General features: G+C 40.4%; 1 protein-coding gene across 2 annotated transcripts; it reads left to right on the top strand.

Moving 5' to 3' along the window:
- The first annotated feature begins 10,563 nt into the window (after positions 1-10,563).
- On the top strand, positions 10,564-14,075 carry LOC115747515 (N-alpha-acetyltransferase MAK3). 2 transcript variants are annotated; one of them, XR_004016134.2, is made up of 5 exons: positions 10,564-10,830; positions 10,949-11,069; positions 11,425-11,480; positions 13,387-13,704; positions 13,817-14,075. XR_004016134.2 is itself a non-coding variant. In XM_030683707.2 (5 exons), exons 1-5 carry the CDS (start codon positions 10,636-10,638, stop codon positions 13,854-13,856), a joined length of 651 nt encoding a protein of 216 aa, XP_030539567.1. In that variant the 5' UTR covers positions 10,565-10,635; the 3' UTR covers positions 13,857-14,075. The 2 variants fall into 2 exon arrangements, 1 of the variants encoding a protein (XP_030539567.1); XM_030683707.2 differs by having other exon boundaries at positions 10,565-10,830; positions 13,387-13,625.
- The last annotated feature ends 2,751 nt before the right edge of the window (positions 14,076-16,826 follow it).

The raw sequence follows: 16,826 nt of genomic DNA, 5'->3' as shown, positions 1-16,826 counted from the left end.
GGTTGCTCGGGTCATCGTACAGGAATATGTTACCTGGATTTTCCATCTCAATAGCCACTTAGCGGTTCAGAGATGGTTGTAAAAAACAAGGGTTCAGAGATGATGGTAGAAAATAAGGTGCCATGAATTTATAGAGAAAAAAGGACCAGAAAAAGAACATAAACGATTCACTTGTGAATGAGAATGAAACCGGAAAAAGGGTGTGAGATAAAGGGCAGTGCAAACGAGAAAACTCGTTCACACGGCACATTGTACCGATTCCCTCCATTAATACACTAGAATTGATTGCATTACCTCAAAAGCACAATTCCCCGAAAAGTCTCAATAACAGTAAATTCTCTCATATATATTAATATTGGTTGTTAGCAAAAATCAACACAGTTGTTGCTAACACGAAAAAGAAAAAGAAATAGAAGGAATCAGTGTTTTTGTCTTTCTTCATCTTTACTAGAACTTCTCTATAATCTGCTCTAAAAAGTTTCTATACCCATAAATGCTCTTAGAAATATTAATATTGGTTGTCGAGAGAAATTAACATTAGGGCTACTAACCCGAAAAAAGAAATAGAAGGAATTATTGTTACTACATCTCCCTGTCTTTACTCGTACTTCTCTATCAAAGCATTTACGCTTAAAGAGACTTTTCGGAGCGGGTTATTATTTTGTGGTAATGCACTCAATTCTAATGTACTATGCAAGGTCGAAGATTTGAGCAACATTTATTTCTTTTAAGGTTAATGTATGGATTCCTTGTCACTTATGTATGAAAGTGGAACCTACACAGCTTTGACACGAGCAACGTTATTTATTTCCGCCAAAATTAACATCCCGATTACCTATGCAACATTGATGTTCTTTTAAAATTGGTAATTCAAGGTAGTTCAATTTCTCACCTCACCAAATGCAAAACATTAAAGCCACATCCATCCGGTCTTTTCTTTTTTTGTTTACTTTTGGTCGAAAAAGTTGAACATTTCTCGGTTCTCGTCTATTTTTCCCTACTTTTCCATCGAAAACGGGACTTTCGCCTTTCGTGAAATGATCAAACTTCAAAATAGTTTTCTGTTTTATTTCTTTCATACTCTTCATGCAATCTTGTTCCTTAAGAAATCAACTCTTTTTTCGGCAAAATTGTCTCTCTCCTCTCTTCATTGCTTTCATAGCAAGAGGATAGGGCACGCAAAATCAACCTTTCTCGGAGAGGAACCAAAAACATACATCGAAGGCTACGCACATTATTTGGACAAGACATAGTAGAGGCTGGTCACATTGGCTCTAGGTAAGGAAGTCCTCCATCTCTAGTTCGTTGCCTAGGAACTCTCGAGCCGGCTCACGTAGCTCGCACTTCTTTAGAACCTTATCAAGCGACTTCCCCTTAGCCATTTCTTTCGGGTCTTTTGTGTTGCCCATAAAGAGCCCATGGTCATGTTCCCGCATCTAGACATCGGCCCCGATCCCGACCTCGTAGAACGAATTTTGCTCGATTGCGAGAACTACCTATGGATCGGAGGGGGGAGGAGGAGTGTTGTGGGAAGAATTGATAGATGAGGCATTTCGAACCCAAGCACGTTGCCTTATCGCGACCTTGTTGTTTCGATTGTTGCCGTCGTGAAGCCCCATTCTGTGTCTAGAACAACATGGAATGGATCGGTGCCAAGGGTCTCTACCCAGGTGGTAGCCTGAGCACGGCACTTCGTCAACGATGCGTCCACGGTATTGCCGTAGATTGTTATTTGATGGACGGACTGGTTGTTCACGTCATCGTGCAAGAATATGTTATCAGGATTTTCCAACTCAATAGCCACTTAGCGGTTCAGAGATGGTTGTAGAAAACAATGGTTCAGAGATGATGGTAGAAAACAAGGTGCCATGAATTTATAGAAAAAAAAGGACCAGAAAAAGAACATGAACGATTCACTTGTGAATGAGATTGAAACCGGAAAAAGGGTGTGAGATAAAGGGTTGAGCAAACGAGACAACTCGTTCGCATAGCACATTGTACCGATTCCGTCCATTAATACATTAGAATTCATTGCATTACCTCAAAAGCACAATTCCCCAAAAAGTTTCAATGCCCGCAAATTCTCTCATATATATTAATATTGGTTGTTAGAAAAAATCAACACCGTTGTTGCTAACCCGAAAAAGAAAAAGAAATAGAAGGAATCGGCATTTTTGTCTTCTTCGTCTTTACTCGAACTTCTCTATAATCTGCTCTAAAAAGTCTTTATACCCATAAATGCTCTTAGAAATATTAATATTGGTTGTCAGTAGAAATTAACATTAGTGTTACTAACCCGAAAAAAGAAAAAAAAATAGAAGGAATTATTGTTACTACATCTCCCTGTCTTTACTCATACTTCTCTATCAAAGCATTTATGCTTAAAGAGACTTTTCTGAGAAGGTTATTCTTTTGTCCTAATTCACTCAATGCTAATGTACTATGCAAGGTCGAAGATTTGAGCAACATTTATTTCTTTTATGGTTAATGTATGGATTCCTTGTCACTTATGTATGAAAGTGGAACCTACACGGCTTTGACCTTAGCAACGTTATTTATTTATGCCAAAATTAACGTCCCGATTACCTATGCAACATTGATGTTCTTTTAAGATTGGTAATTCAAGGTAGTTCAATTTTCCACCTCACCAAATGCAAAACATTAAAGCAACATCCATCCGGTCTTTTCTTTTTTTGTTTACTTTTGGTCGAAAAAGTTGAACGCTTCTCGGTTCTCGTCCATCTTTCCCTGATTTTCCATCGAAAACGAGACTTTCCCCTTTCGTGAAATGACCAAATTTAAAAGTTGTTTTTCGCTTTATTTCTTTTATACTCTTCATGAAATCTTGTCCCTTGAGAAATCAACCCTTTTTCCGGCAAAATTGTCCCACTCCTCTCTTCATTGCTTGCATAGCAAGCGGATAGGGCACGCAAAATCAACCTTGCTCGGAGAGGAAGCAGAAACATGCATAAAGGCCTACGTACTTTATTTGGACAAGAGATTGTAGATACTAGTCCTATTGACTCTGGGTTAGGATTTCCTCCTTCTCTAGTTTATAGCCTAGGAACTCTCGAGATAGCTTATGTAGCTCGCACTTCTTTAGAACCTTATCGGCTAGTTTCCCCTTAGTCATTTCTTTCGGGTCTTTTGTGTTGCTCATAAAGAGCCCATGGTCATGTTCCCGCATCTAGACATCAGCCCCGATCCCCACCCCGTATAACGAGTTTTACTCGGCTACGAGAACTACCTAAGGGTCGGAGGGGGGGAGGAGTAGTGTTGTGGGTATAATTGATAGATGAGGCACTTCGAACCCAAGCATGTTGCATTATCGCGACCTTGTTGTTTCGGCTGTTGCCGTCATAAGGCCCAATTCCGTTCTAGAACAAAATGGAATAGAACGGTGCCGAGGGTCTCTACCCAAATAGTGGCCGAAGCATGGCGGTTCGTCAACAGTACGTCCACGGTATTGCCGTAGATTTTTATTTCATGGACGGACCGGGTTGTTCGGTCATCGTGCAAGAATATGTTACCAGGATTTTCCATCTCGATAGCCACTTAGCGGTTCAGAGATAGTTGTAGAAAACATGGGTTCAGAGATGATGGTAGAAAACAAGGTGCCGCGAATTTATAGAGAAAAAAGGACTAGGAAAAAACCATGAACGATTCACTTGTGAATGAGACTCAAACTGGAAAAAGGGTGTGAGATAAAGGGCAGTGCAACCGAGATAACTCGTTCGCATGGCACATTGTACCGATTCCCTCCATTAATACATTAGAATTGATTGCATGACCTCAAAAGCACAATTCCCCTAAAAGTCTCAATACCCGTAAAGTCTCTCATATATATTAATATTGGTTGTTAGCAAAAATTAATACTGTTGTTGCTAACACGAAAAAAGAAAAAGAAATAGAAGGAATCGGTGTTTTTGTCTTTTTTCGTCTTTACTCGAACTTCTCTATAATCTGCTCTAAAAAGTTTCTATACCCGTAAATGCTCTTAGAAATATTAATATTGGTTGTCAGCAGAAATTAACATTAGGGTTACTAACCCAAAAAAAAGAAAAAAAGAAATAGAAGGAATTATTGTTACTACATCTCCCTGCCTTTACTCGTACTTCTCTATCGGAGGATTTACGCTTAAAGAGACTTTTTGGAACAGGTTGTTCTTTTGTGGTAATGCACTCAATGCTAATATACTATGCAAGGTCGAAGATTTGAGCAACATTTATTTCTTTTAATGTTAATGTATGGATTCCTTGTCACTTATGTATGAAAGTGGAACCTACACGGCTTGACACGAGGAACGTTATTTATTTCTGCCAAAATTAACGTCGTGATTACCTATGCAACATTGATGTTGTTTTAAGATTGGTAATTCAAGGTAGTTCAATTTTCCACCTCACCAAATGCAAAACATTAAAGCAACATCCATCCGGTCTTTTCTTTTTTTGTTTACTTTTGGTCGAAAAAGTTGAAAAGTTCTCAATTCTCGTCCATCTTTCCCTGCCTTTCCATCGAAAACGAGACTTTCCCCTTTCGTGAAATGATCAAATTTCAAAGTAGTTTTCCGCTTTATTTCTTTCGTACTCTTCATGAAATCTTGTCCCTTGAGAAATCAACCCTTTTTCCGGCAAAATTGTCCCACTCCTTTCTTCATTACTTGCATAGCAGCAGGATAGGGCACGCAAAATCAACCTTGGTCGTTGAGAAAGCAGAAGCATGGATCAAGGGCTACGTACTTTATTTGGACAAGAGACAGTATAGGCTGGTCCCATTGACTCTGGGTAAGGATGTCCTCCTTCTCTAGTTCATAGCCTAGGAACTCTCGAGCGCGCTTCCGTAGCTCGCAGTTCTTTAGAACCTTATCGGGCAGCTTCCCCTTAGTCATTTCTTTCGGGTCTTTTGTGTTGCTCATAAAGAGCCCATGGTCATGTTCCCGCATCTAGACATCAGCCCCGATCCCCACCCCGTATAACGAGTTTTACTCGGCTTCGAGAACTACCTAAGGGGCGGAGGGGGGGAGGAGGAGTGTTGTGGATACAATTGATAGATGAGGCACTTCGAACCCAAGCATGTTGCATTATCGCGACCTTGTTGTTTCGGTTGTTGTCGTCATGAGGCCCCATTCCGTGTCTAGACCAAAATGGAATGGATCGGTGCCAAGGGTCTCTACCCGGGTGGTGGCTTGAGCACGGCACTTCGTCAACAGTACGTCCACGGTATTGCCGTAGATTTTTATTTGATGGACGGACTGATTGTTCAAGTCATCGTGCAAGAATATGTTACCAGGATTTTCCATCTCGATAGCCACTTAGCGGTTCGGAGATGGTCGTAGAAAACAAGGGTTCAGAGATGATGGTAGAAAACAAGGTGCCATGAATTTATAGAGAAAAAAAGGACCGGAAAAAGAACATGAACGATTCACTTGTGAATGAGACTCAAACCGGAAAAAGGGTGTGAGATAAAGGGTTGTACAGATGAGACAACTCGTTCGCATGGCACATCGTACCGATTCCCTCGATTAATACATTAGAATTGATTGCATTACCTCAAAAGCATAATTCCCCGAAAAGTGTCAATACCCGTAAATTTTCTCATATATATTAATATTGGTTGTTAGCAAAAATTAACATTGTTGTTGCTAACACGAAAAAAGAAAAAGAAATAGAAGGAATCGGTGTTTACGCCTTCCTTTGTCTTTACTCGAATTTCTCTATAATCTGCTCTAAAACGTCTCTATACCCGTAAATGCTCATTGTGATATTAATGTTGATTGTCAGCCGAAATTAATATTAGGGTTGCTAACCCGAAAAAAGAAAAAAGAAATAGAATGAATCATTGTTACTACCTCTTCCTGTCTTTACTCGTACTTCTCTATGAGAGCATTTACGCTTATAGAGACTTTTCGGAGCGGGTTGTTCTTTGTGGTAATGCACTTAATTCTAATGTATTATGCAAGGTCGAAGATCCGAGCAACATTTATTTCTCTCAACGTTAATGTACGGATTCCTTATCACTTATGTAGGAAAGTAGAACTCACACAGCTTTGACCCGAGCAATGTTAATTATTTCTTCCAAAATTTACGTCCCGATCACGTATGCGACATTGATGTTGTTTTAAGATTGGTAATTCAAGGTAGTTCAATTTCTCACCTCACCAAATGCAAAACATTAAAGCCATATCCATCCGGTCTTTTATTTTTTGTTTTCTTTTGGTCGAAAAAGTTGAACAGTTCTCGGTTCTCATCCATCTTTCCCTGCTTTTCCATCGAAAACGGGACTTTCCTCTTTCGTGAAATGATCAAACTTCAAAGTAGTTTTCCGCTTTATTTCGTTTATACTCTTCATGAAATATTGTCCCTTGAGAAATCAACCTTTTTTCCGTCAAAATTGTCCCACTCCTCTCTTCATTGCTTGCATAGCAGCAGGATAGGGCACGCAAAATCAACCTTGCTCGGAGAGGAAGCAGAAACATGCATAAAGCCCTACGTACTTTATTTGGACAAGAGATTGTAGATGCTAGTCCTATTGACTCCGGGTTAGGATGTCCTCCTTCTCTAGTTTATAGCCTAGGAACTCTCGAGATAGCTTATGTAGCTCGCACTTCTTTAGAACCTTATCGCCTAGTTTCCCCTTAGTCATTTCTCTTAGGTCTTTTGTGTTGCACATAAAGAGCCCATGGTCATGTTCCCGCATCTAGACATCATCCCCGATGCCCACCCCGTAGAACAAGTTTTGCTCCGCTGCGAGAACTACCTAAGGTTCGAAGGGGGGGAGGAGGAGTGTTGTGCGAAGAATTGATAGATGAGGCACTTCGAACCCAAGCATGTTGCATTATCGCGAACTTATTGTTTCGGGTGTTGCCGACATGAGGCCCCATTCCGTGTCTAGACCAACATGGAATGGATCGGTGCCATGGGTCTCTACCCAGGTGGTGGCCGGAGCATGGCGGTTCGTCAACAATACGTCTACGATATTGCCGTAGAAGTTTATTTGATGGACGGACCGATTGTTCATGTCATCGAGCAAGAAAATGTTACCGGGATTTCCATCTTTATAGCCACTTGGCGATTCACAGATGGTTGTAGAAAACAAGGTTTCAGAGATGATAGTAGAAAACAAGGTGCTACGAATTTATAGAGAAAAAAGGACCAGGAAAAAACCATGAACGATTCACTTGTGAATGAGGCTGAACCTGGAAAAAGGGTGTGAGATAAAGGGTTGTGCAGATGAGACAACTCGTTCGCATGGCACATTGTACCAATTCCCTCCATCGATACATTAGAATTAATTACATTACCTCAAAAGAGCAATTCACCGAAAAGTCTCAATACTTGTAAATTCTCTCATATTTATATTAATATTGGTTGTTAGCAAAAATTAACATTGTTGTTGCTAACACGAAAAAAGGAAAAGAAATAGAAGGAATCGGTGTTTTTGCCTTCCTTTGTCTTTGCTCGAATTTCTCTATAATCTGCTCTAAAAAGTCTTTATACCCATAAATGCTCTTAGAGATATTAATGTTGGTTGTCAACAGAAATTGACACTATTGTTGCTATCCCGAAAAAAGAAAAAAGAAATAGAAGGAATCATTGTTACTACCTCTCCCTATCTTTACTCGTACTTCTCTATGAGAGCATTTACGCTTATAGAGACTTTTCGGAGCAGGTTGTTCTTTTGTGGTAATGCACTCAATTCTAATGTACTATGCAAGGTCGAAGATCCGAGCAACATTTATTTCTGTTAACGTTAATCTACGGATTCGTTGTCACTTATGTAGGAAAGTGGAACTCACACGACTTTGACACGAGCAATGTTAATTATTTCTGCCAAAATTTACGTCTTGATTACATATGCAACATTGATGTTCTTTTAAGATTGGTAATTCAAGGTAGTTCAATTTCCCACCTCACCAAATGCAAAACATTAAAGCCACATCCATCCGGTCATTTATTTTTTATTTTCTTTTGATCGAAAAAGTTGAACAATTATCAGTTCTTGTCCATCTTTCCTCGCTTTTCCATCGACAATGGGACTTTCCCCTTTCGTGAAATGATCAAACTTCAAAGTAGTTTTCTGCTTTATTTCTTTCTTACTCTTCATGGAATCTTGTCCCTTGAAAAGTTAACCGTTTTTCCGGCAAAATTGTCCCACTCCTCTCTTCGTTGCTTGCATAGCAGTAGGATAGGACGTGTAAAATCAACCTTGCTCGGGGAGGAAGCAGAAACATGCATCAAGGGCTACGTACTTTATTTGGACAAGAGATAGTAGAGGCTGGTCCCATTGACTCCGGGTAAGGATGTTCTCCTTCTCTAGTTCATAGTCTAGGAACTCTCGAGCCGGCTTTTGTAGCTCGCACTTCTTTAGAACCTTATGAGGCAGCTTCCCCTTAGCTATTTCTTTCGGGTCTTTTGTGTTGCTCATAAAGAGCCCATGATCATGTTCTGGCATCTATACATCAGCCCTAATCCCCACCCCGTAGAACGCGTTTCGCTTGTCTGCGAGGAATTCCCTAAGGGCCGGAGGGGGGGAGGAGGAGTGTTTTGGGAAGGATTGATAGATGAGGCACTTCAAACCCAGGCATGTTGTATTATCGCGACCTTGTTGTTTCGGCTATTGCTGTCGTGAAGCCTCCATTTCGTGTCTAGACCAAGATGGAATGGATCGGTGCCAAGAGTCTCTACCCTGGTGGTGACCGGAGCATGGCAGTTCATCAATAGTACGTTCACGGTATTGCCGTAGAAGTTTATTTGATGGACGGATCGGTTGTTCGAGTCATCGAGCAAGAATATGTTACTAGGATTTTCCATCTTGATTGCCACTTGGCGGTTTAGAGATGGTTGTAGTAAACAAGGGTTCAGAGATGCTAGTAGAAAACAAGGTGCCACGAATTTATAGAGAAAAAAGGACCAGGAAAAAACCACTAACGATTCACTTGTGAATGAGACTAAACCCGAAAAAAAGGTGTGAGATAAAGGGGTGTGCAGGTGAGACAACTCGTTCGCATGGCATTTTGTACCGATTCCCTCCATCAGTACATTAGAATTGGTTACATTATCTCAAAAGAACAATTCCCCGAAATGTCTTAATGCCCGTAAATTCTTTCATATATATTAATATTAGTTGTTAGCAGAAATTAACGTTGTTGTTGCTAACACGAAAAAAGAAAAAGAAATAGAAGGAATCGGTGTTTCTACCTTTCTTTGTCTTTATTCGAACTTCTCTATAATCTGCTCTAAAAAGTCTCTATACCCGTAAATGCTCTCGGAGATATTAATATTGGTTGTCGGCAAAAATTAACATTAGGGTTGCTAACCCGAAAAAAGAAAAAAGAAATAGAAGGAATCATTGTTACTACCTCTCCCTATCTTTACTCATACTTCTCTATGAGAGCATTTACGCTTGTAGAGACTTTTCGGAGCGGGTTGTTCTTTTGTGGTAATGCACTCAATTCTAATGTACTATACAAGGTCAAAGATCCGGGCAACATTTATTTCTATTAACGTTAATATACGGATTCCTTGTCATTTATGTAGGAAAGTGGAACCCACACGGCTTTGACCTAAGCAACATTAATTATTTCTGCCAAAATTTACATCTTGATTACATATGCAACATTGATGTTCTTTTAAGATTGGTAATTCAAGGTAGTTCAATTTCCCACCTCACTAAATGCAAAACATTAAAGCCACATCCATCCGGTATTTTATATTTTTGTTTTCTTTTGATCGAAAAAGTTGAACTGTTCTCGGTTTTCCTCCATCTTTCCCTTCTTTTCCATCGAAAACGGGACTTTCCTCTTTCGTGAAATGATCAAACTTCAAAGTAGTTTTCCGCTTTATTTATTTCGTACTCTTCATGGAATCTTATCCCTTGAAAAATTAACCATTTTTCCGTCAAAATTGTTCCACTCCTCTCTTCATTGCTTGCATAGCAGCAGGATAGGGCACGCAAAATGAACCTTGCTCTGAGAGGAAGCAGAAACATGCGAGTAGTAGAAAGGACAAAAGAAGAGGTGGTCTCCACTGCAGATTTATGAAAACTTCTTTCTTGTTTGTTTGTTTGGTTTGCTTTTGTTTTTGTTTTTTTATGTCGCTTTCAAAATTTTAATTTAAACTTTGAAAGAAATTGAGATCTTTTGTTGAACACATGCCCTTGGTTTGGGACGTCAATATCGTAATTTTGTGTCGCTCGGCTTAATCAAATGCTACTTCACCAAGTCAAAAACATTGTCACATTAACACATGATTTATATTATCGTAGGGGTGCTTCTCATGTTCACTGATGAAGAAATTAGAAGTAAATAAAAAGGGCCATGATTATCCAAATTTTTCCTTCCAAACAGAAGCAACCGGTGAGGAAAAAGAAAAAACAACAAATTATGAATATTAAAAATAATAATTCACTATAATGGTCAATTAAGAATATAAATGAAAGCCGGAGAACTTGTTCCATCAACATTTTTTTAGCCTTAGCGGAACCTGCGGCCCCCACTCCGAATGCGGATCCTCTGTAATCGGGTTCGGAGCCCCATCTCCTACTTCTTCCCCCCTCCTCCGTTCCCCGAAAATTCTCTCTCAATTGTTCAACCGAGCCGCCGCCGCGTTCGGCATCGTCGGGGCGCTCTGTTTTCCGATGGAGACGGCGACCAGCGACGCGGAAGAGGAGAAGAAGGCCACGTTCGAGGCGTCGGAGATAGAGTACGCGAGCTACGGCGGAGAGCACCACCTCCCCCTTATCATGGGCCTCGTCGACCACGAGCTCAGCGAGCCCTACTCCATCTTCACCTACCGTTACTTCGTCTATCTCTGGCCTCAGCTCTCCTTCCTGGTACTCTCCCTTCCTCTTCAAGTCCTCAGTATTCGCTGTTGATTTCGCATTTTGGAACGCGCTCAAACGATTGTTCGCGCTTAGCTTGTGTGCTCGGGTGGATTTTCGTGTCAGTCAGGCGTTTCACAAGGGCAAGTGCGTGGGGACCGTGGTGTGCAAGATGGGCGAGCATCGAAGCACCTACCGAGGTTACATTGCGATGCTGGTCGTCATCAAGCCCTACCGAGGGAAAGGAATCGGTAGTTGTCTACTCGTCCTTTGAAATTGTGGCTTTGCTTAAAACTTTGTTCGATTTATGAGTTCTGGTTGGATTGATTGGGCTGAAGTGTTGTCCTTTCTTAAGCTCGATTGCTTGTAATGTGAAGACTGAATACATATGTTTGTATCAGAAAAGCTTGTGGAATACAGAGAAGTTGTGTTGCTGTGTAATGTGCCATTTCTCCTATGAGCAACGCCATTCTGGCTAGCTGAATGGCTACCCGATTGATCAAATGTGTCTCTTGCCTGATTCTATGTTCCTTGCTTGTATTTTTTTTCTTCTGTGTTTTCCGATGGATGTAAAGTTGAGGTGCCATGTTTTTCTTCTGGTTGTAGCCACGGAACTTGTGAGTAGATCTATCAGAGTCATGAAGGAGTCTGGCTGCGAAGAGGTAATTTCACATGGCTCTCGAGGTTTTTAACAATGCGCTTGGTGTTTAGTTCTTAATTTGAGTTGGGATTTCACATACCAGCAGTTTGGGCTGTGGGAGGAAAACTCTTTCTTTCTCTGCAGTTTTGTGATCAAAGCTCATGTATGTCCAATTAATTTATTAATTGGAAGTAGACATTCATCTCAATCAACGTTGCTCATGGAGATAAAGGCTCTGTATGTTTCGCAGAAATTAATGATTTGAAAAACAATTTATGTCTAAATATTTTCGTGGATGATGAAAACATTTTCGTTTATTCATTTTTGTAAGCAATAGAATATATCAATTTTTAGAAAATGTTTCCCATATCATTCATTTTCCACAAAACAAATGCACCCAAAGTGTTTCCATCGTTGGAGCATGCTATAATTCCCCGGCTTTTGATTTGTCTTCAAGTCATTCTTTTGTTTGGGAAATGGGATGATCATCGGAAGTTTAAAAGAGGAGAATTCTGGGCTTAAATGTTTTCTAGGCATCTTCTCCTGTAATCATCTATCAATAGGAATAGCACGGAACATGTTACCTAATCCGGCTTTGGACATTTTGTTTTCATCTACATTTGAAAGATCTAATCTCGAGTCTCTGCCTTAGCTTTCTGATTATATGCAGAAGAACGGTAGATGACTGAGCGGGTAAGTTGTTTTTTTATTATGACGGATAAGTTACCAAGTTAAGCTGGATGATTTATTATGTCTCCTTAGATAGTTCTAATTGGTTACTATCTTTATGAGATTATGGATGGAAATTTCCAGCACAACAAGACAATACAATTGTTCCAAGATATGGAATTAGCGGGTTTGGGTTGAGGCTACTTGTGTTTTGGTATTTCGTGTCAACCCACAAGACGCAATTAATAATCGTGTTGTGTTCATTCAAATTCACTGGACACAAAATTAACTCGTAGAACTAGTCATTATCGACACTAACTCGTGTTCCGGTTAATTTCTGTAAACTTCATTAACTCTGGAGTAGAAAGATTAAAGCAGTTCATATGGACTTTAAAGGTTTCACTTCCAACTTCAAGTAGGAGTTATGAAACCTAACTTGACATGTGGATCCTGCTTCAAACAAAATTAAGAAACGTATTATCGTACTCCAGAGGAAACTAACTAAAACTCTAATAGAACTCAAATCCTACTACATTAGACTGCTAATTGACTACTCAAAGAAAACTTCTAGCTACTACATTGGACTGCTAATTTCAACTACAAGAGAAAACCTAATCTAGTTATAACTTTTCATTGAGTGGTCAATTGATGTACTGGTCAATTTTAACCAAAGCTTGGTAAAGACATCAATGATTGAACATCTATTGACTTCATTGATCTTGTAGCCTGCATTTATTGTGTTTCATTGCTTCCTCACGTTGATACAAATAACGAGACCTTTCTGTCCATATTTACTGTTATAAGCATGTGGATGTTTCAGCAGTCGACGTTCAAATGTGTATTGTGTTCTGAAACTGATTTTCCACTCAAATGAAGTGCCCTAGGTGTTTGAAATACTTGAACTTGTCAAACGTAGTTTGTCAGGCAAACTATTTTTTAAAATTTTTTTTTGCCCAAGAAGAAGGGTTTGATCCATGTGTGGGGGTTAAGTATGTTCAAATGATTCTCAATTCTCCCTTCTTGTCTTCTGAATTAACCTAGAAGGTGGTTATAGGAAGACCTAATTCTTAATGCACTTTCACATTCATTGTTGGCAGTGATGTGATATTTTCTGTGTATTTTATAAAGAACTTTCGAATACTCTTAGTTTAAACTTTCAGGGTAGTGTAGAATATTCTCATGTTATAGGCTAAGTTGGTCTGGAGGTAGATTGCTCGTGTCTTATGACTTTCTCTCCATTTTGTTTCTTGTTCTGGAAGGTGACTTTGGAAGCAGAAGTCACAAATAAAGGAGCCCTGGCACTTTATGGTCGTCTTGGATTCATTAGGGCCAAGAGGCTCTTCCGATACTATCTGAATGGAGTTGATGCATTCCGTTTAAAGTTGCTATTTCCACAGCGTGAGCTACACCCTTCTCTGGTTATGATGGCACACAATGATGCTAGTCAGAGGCATGCTTCTAACAGACCATTGGAAGAGTTCCCTGAGCAACAAGAAAGGTTTTAGTGTGTACATCACTTTCCTTTTACTTGGAAATTATAGATGTTTCACTTTATGGAAATCTTGTTTTGCACGAAGGTAATTATGTGGTGTCTGAAGCTGCTGGTCTTAGTTTTATGTCCTAAAGCAGTTCGCTGCATGCTTCAGAATGCCCCAGCAGCTATATATGATGTTTTTGTTGCATTTCCAGAGACTGTTCTTCTATGGGGGAAAGTGTCAGCAATAAGTGAAAGGGGGCAGGAGGAATGAGGAATTTGAAAATACTGGCCTCGACCTGTTCCATTGTAGATGATCCTGCTGGTAAGCTTGACTCGTCCAAGGACAGTTCTTGTATACAATGTCCATTCAATTTTGGTTCTCTTATGGTCCAATTTCGGAGATAAAATCAAATTTCCTATTACTTGTGATGATGCATTAGGGTATAATTTCAAATTGGTCTATGTGATTGCGGTATCTGTTCTTCAGTCTCCATTTCCTCGTCGTTCCTATGAAAAGATCAGGGATAGAGGAGTCTAGCACGCCAAGAGAAGTTAAGACAGCTTTCAGTAAGTTGTTAATGCTTGTTAATGTTTTGATTAGAATAACATGGGGCGACGTTCATGCATAAAATGCATCATATGCATATCTGATTCTCTTAACATCTTAATTTAAATACTGAAAAAGCCATGAAAATTAGCTTGCTTCGGAGAATAATGTCAACCTAGGAGTTTCTTTTCCTTTTCATTTGGATGTAATATCACGTTAGCACCTTTGCAATTTTCCCATTTGGGGGACGAGGGTCAACCTTTGGGAGCTCCCTTTCAGTACGTCTTTCTTGGATTTCAGATACCTCTGTAGTTCAGAGGTAATCATTGGACAGGCTCGGGCCGGGGGCTGAAAGTCGGGCTTAATTTATTGCCCCATCCCTCTTGTAATATTTAAGTTGCGTTTGATCATATGAAGAAAACTCAGGATAAAATGTGTTTTATCCTATCTTATGTTTGGTAGTTATCTAGGTTAAGAAAAAGGGGATATAAGGAGGATAAAAAAATCTTAAGAGAGGGAATGGAATAGAGCTGGATAGAATTTCTCTTATCCATCACTCAAGCCATCCCTCTCTGCCACGACCCATCCGCTCTCCACCATGCCCAGCCGCCTCTCGGGCTACGACAGGCCTCCTCACCGATAGCTCGCCGCCTCTTCGGCTGCGGCGGGCCTCCTCACCGGCAACGGCCTGCCTCTCCGGCGGCACTAAAAATACCCGAGAAAGAAAGGTGGAAGTCCCACAACAACGATGATGAGTTGACGAAGCTCCTTCCGCCAACAACGCTACTTTCCTTGGGCAAGACCTTGAATCGTTGCGATGAGCGACGACAAGTTGCTTTCTTTGTCTTGACGACATCACTGCCCTCATCTGCGAAGTCCCACGATGACGACAATGAACTGCTTCGGTTCACTGAGCTGCACTAAGCTACAACACAAGCTAACCCCCGACAAGCTTCCACGAAGTAGCTGCGTTCGACCTCGTAGGTGAGGGAGTTGATGGCGTCCTTGCGCTGCGAGATGTTCAGCTTGTTGAGGAGCTTGGTCACGTTGCTAACGCCAAAACACGCGAAAATCGAAATTTAACAACGCACTCGAATCGAGCTCTTCGACAGTTCATGTGTGAAAATTCCATGGGAATGAAACCAAGATCAAGAAAATTCAAGCCGTTAGCTAGGGGGTTAGCGTGTTTGTAGGGAAAAGAAAAAAGAAAAAGGAATCAGATGATGCAGATGCAAGTGATAGGAACTCAATCCCAGAGAAATTTCCAAAGAAAGAAAAGCAAGACCGATTGAAACTTTGTCAGTTCTTCTACCAAATCATCGCCATCACCACAATCCACAAACGAAGAAAGGCGTCAGCACGGCTGTGATCCGGCAGGTCCGGTGGCTGTTTCCGAAGTGCAACACCAACTCCGACCCGACGAGTGACCAGAGATCCGCTACATCGACTCCGGAGAAGAGCTTCCTGATGGTACAAGTTAAGAATCATTTAGCTTTTGTCAAACAAATAATGAACATGATAAGATATATAAATATATGATTTTAAATTTGCAGTTCACCAAATGGGAGATATCATAAGATCAAATCCATGGATTTTTTATCCTATCTTATCCAGTCTCACTTTGATTAGAAATTTCGACGACCAAACGCGACCAAAATGTTCAAGTTAGGCATGGGCCAAAGTTGGGCCGCTTGGGCTTTCTCTTATGAGGATGTTGTCCGAGCTCGGTCATTATTCTTTCGGGGTTCTCGGGCCTAAGTGGGCCGATCAGTCTGCCTATCCGTTGATCATCTTTTCTCTCATACCCGTCACTTAAATATTAGTGACGATCGATTTTCAGATGGGGTTAGTCCCTCCTTGGAACTGGGAAGTGGACTAGACGGGCTGGTTCCTAGTTTGAGCAATCGGGAATTCGCCCACTAGGAACTAGACCAATCTGTACGATCTCATATTCGGGTGGGTCCAAGGAACTGGCAACATCTCCTTTTCTTTTTCCTAGTCAAGACCATGTGTTGTTGCATATTCTAAACTCCTATACAAATAACGTTAACAGAACAAACTCATGATAAAGTAAACATGATGATCAAGACCATGCGTCCACAGTTTACATTACGAGCTTGTCACTAGTTTCGTTGTGCAAGGAAGCAAGCAAAATAAATCTACCAATGATAAATGAACACAAATCTTTAAATCTCAAGAATAAAAGACCAAGCAAAATGGCTTGAGAGCTCATGAGCCACTGAGATAAATCAACTTCTCAAGCCTTGAATCTAGAATCAAGTCTCGAAAGGATTCACAAGCCGTCTCCAACTTAGAACTTCAGCTTTTATCCATAAAGTGGCGTGCTTTGTGAACAGTGGGCAAACTAATTCTGGTTTTTTCAGTTTATATGAATTAAAAAAAATAAAGAAAATCCGTCTGGTTTTGATGGACTATTCCACACCTAGAATCGAGAATCAAATTGATATTCACGAGTTCCAAATTTATGGAACTCGGAATTGTCCAGAATCAATCGGTTTGGTCTGATTCGCAATCTAGTTTGGGCGGTTCTTTTTGCTGACCCCTTGCTAGATATGGGTCGTTGCACTGTCATGAGTATTTTTATGTGACACGTGTTAAAACTGTGCTTGTGCGGGCAAGTTGACCAGTTAGTCTCGGAAATAGTTTTTCTCCAA

This window comes from Rhodamnia argentea, chromosome 5, assembly GCF_020921035.1.
Source record: "Rhodamnia argentea isolate NSW1041297 chromosome 5, ASM2092103v1, whole genome shotgun sequence".
In the NCBI taxonomy this organism is placed as follows: domain Eukaryota; kingdom Viridiplantae; phylum Streptophyta; class Magnoliopsida; order Myrtales; family Myrtaceae; genus Rhodamnia; species Rhodamnia argentea.
Note: the sequence above shows the minus strand (reverse complement) of the source record. Positions and strands in the feature narration are given on the sequence as shown.

Excerpts from the sequence above, each read along its gene's own strand:
- LOC115747515 (XM_030683707.2), top strand. The coding sequence starts at position 10,636 with ATGGAGACGGCGACCAGCGACGCGGAAGAGGAGAAGAAGGCCACGTTC. Across the intron at positions 11,070-11,424 it reads CTACCGAGGGAAAGGAATCG|CCACGGAACTTGTGAGTAGA; the intron begins GTAGTTGTCTAC and ends TTCTGGTTGTAG. Across the intron at positions 13,626-13,816 it reads TTCCCTGAGCAACAAGAAAG|AGACTGTTCTTCTATGGGGG; the intron begins GTTTTAGTGTGT and ends TTGCATTTCCAG.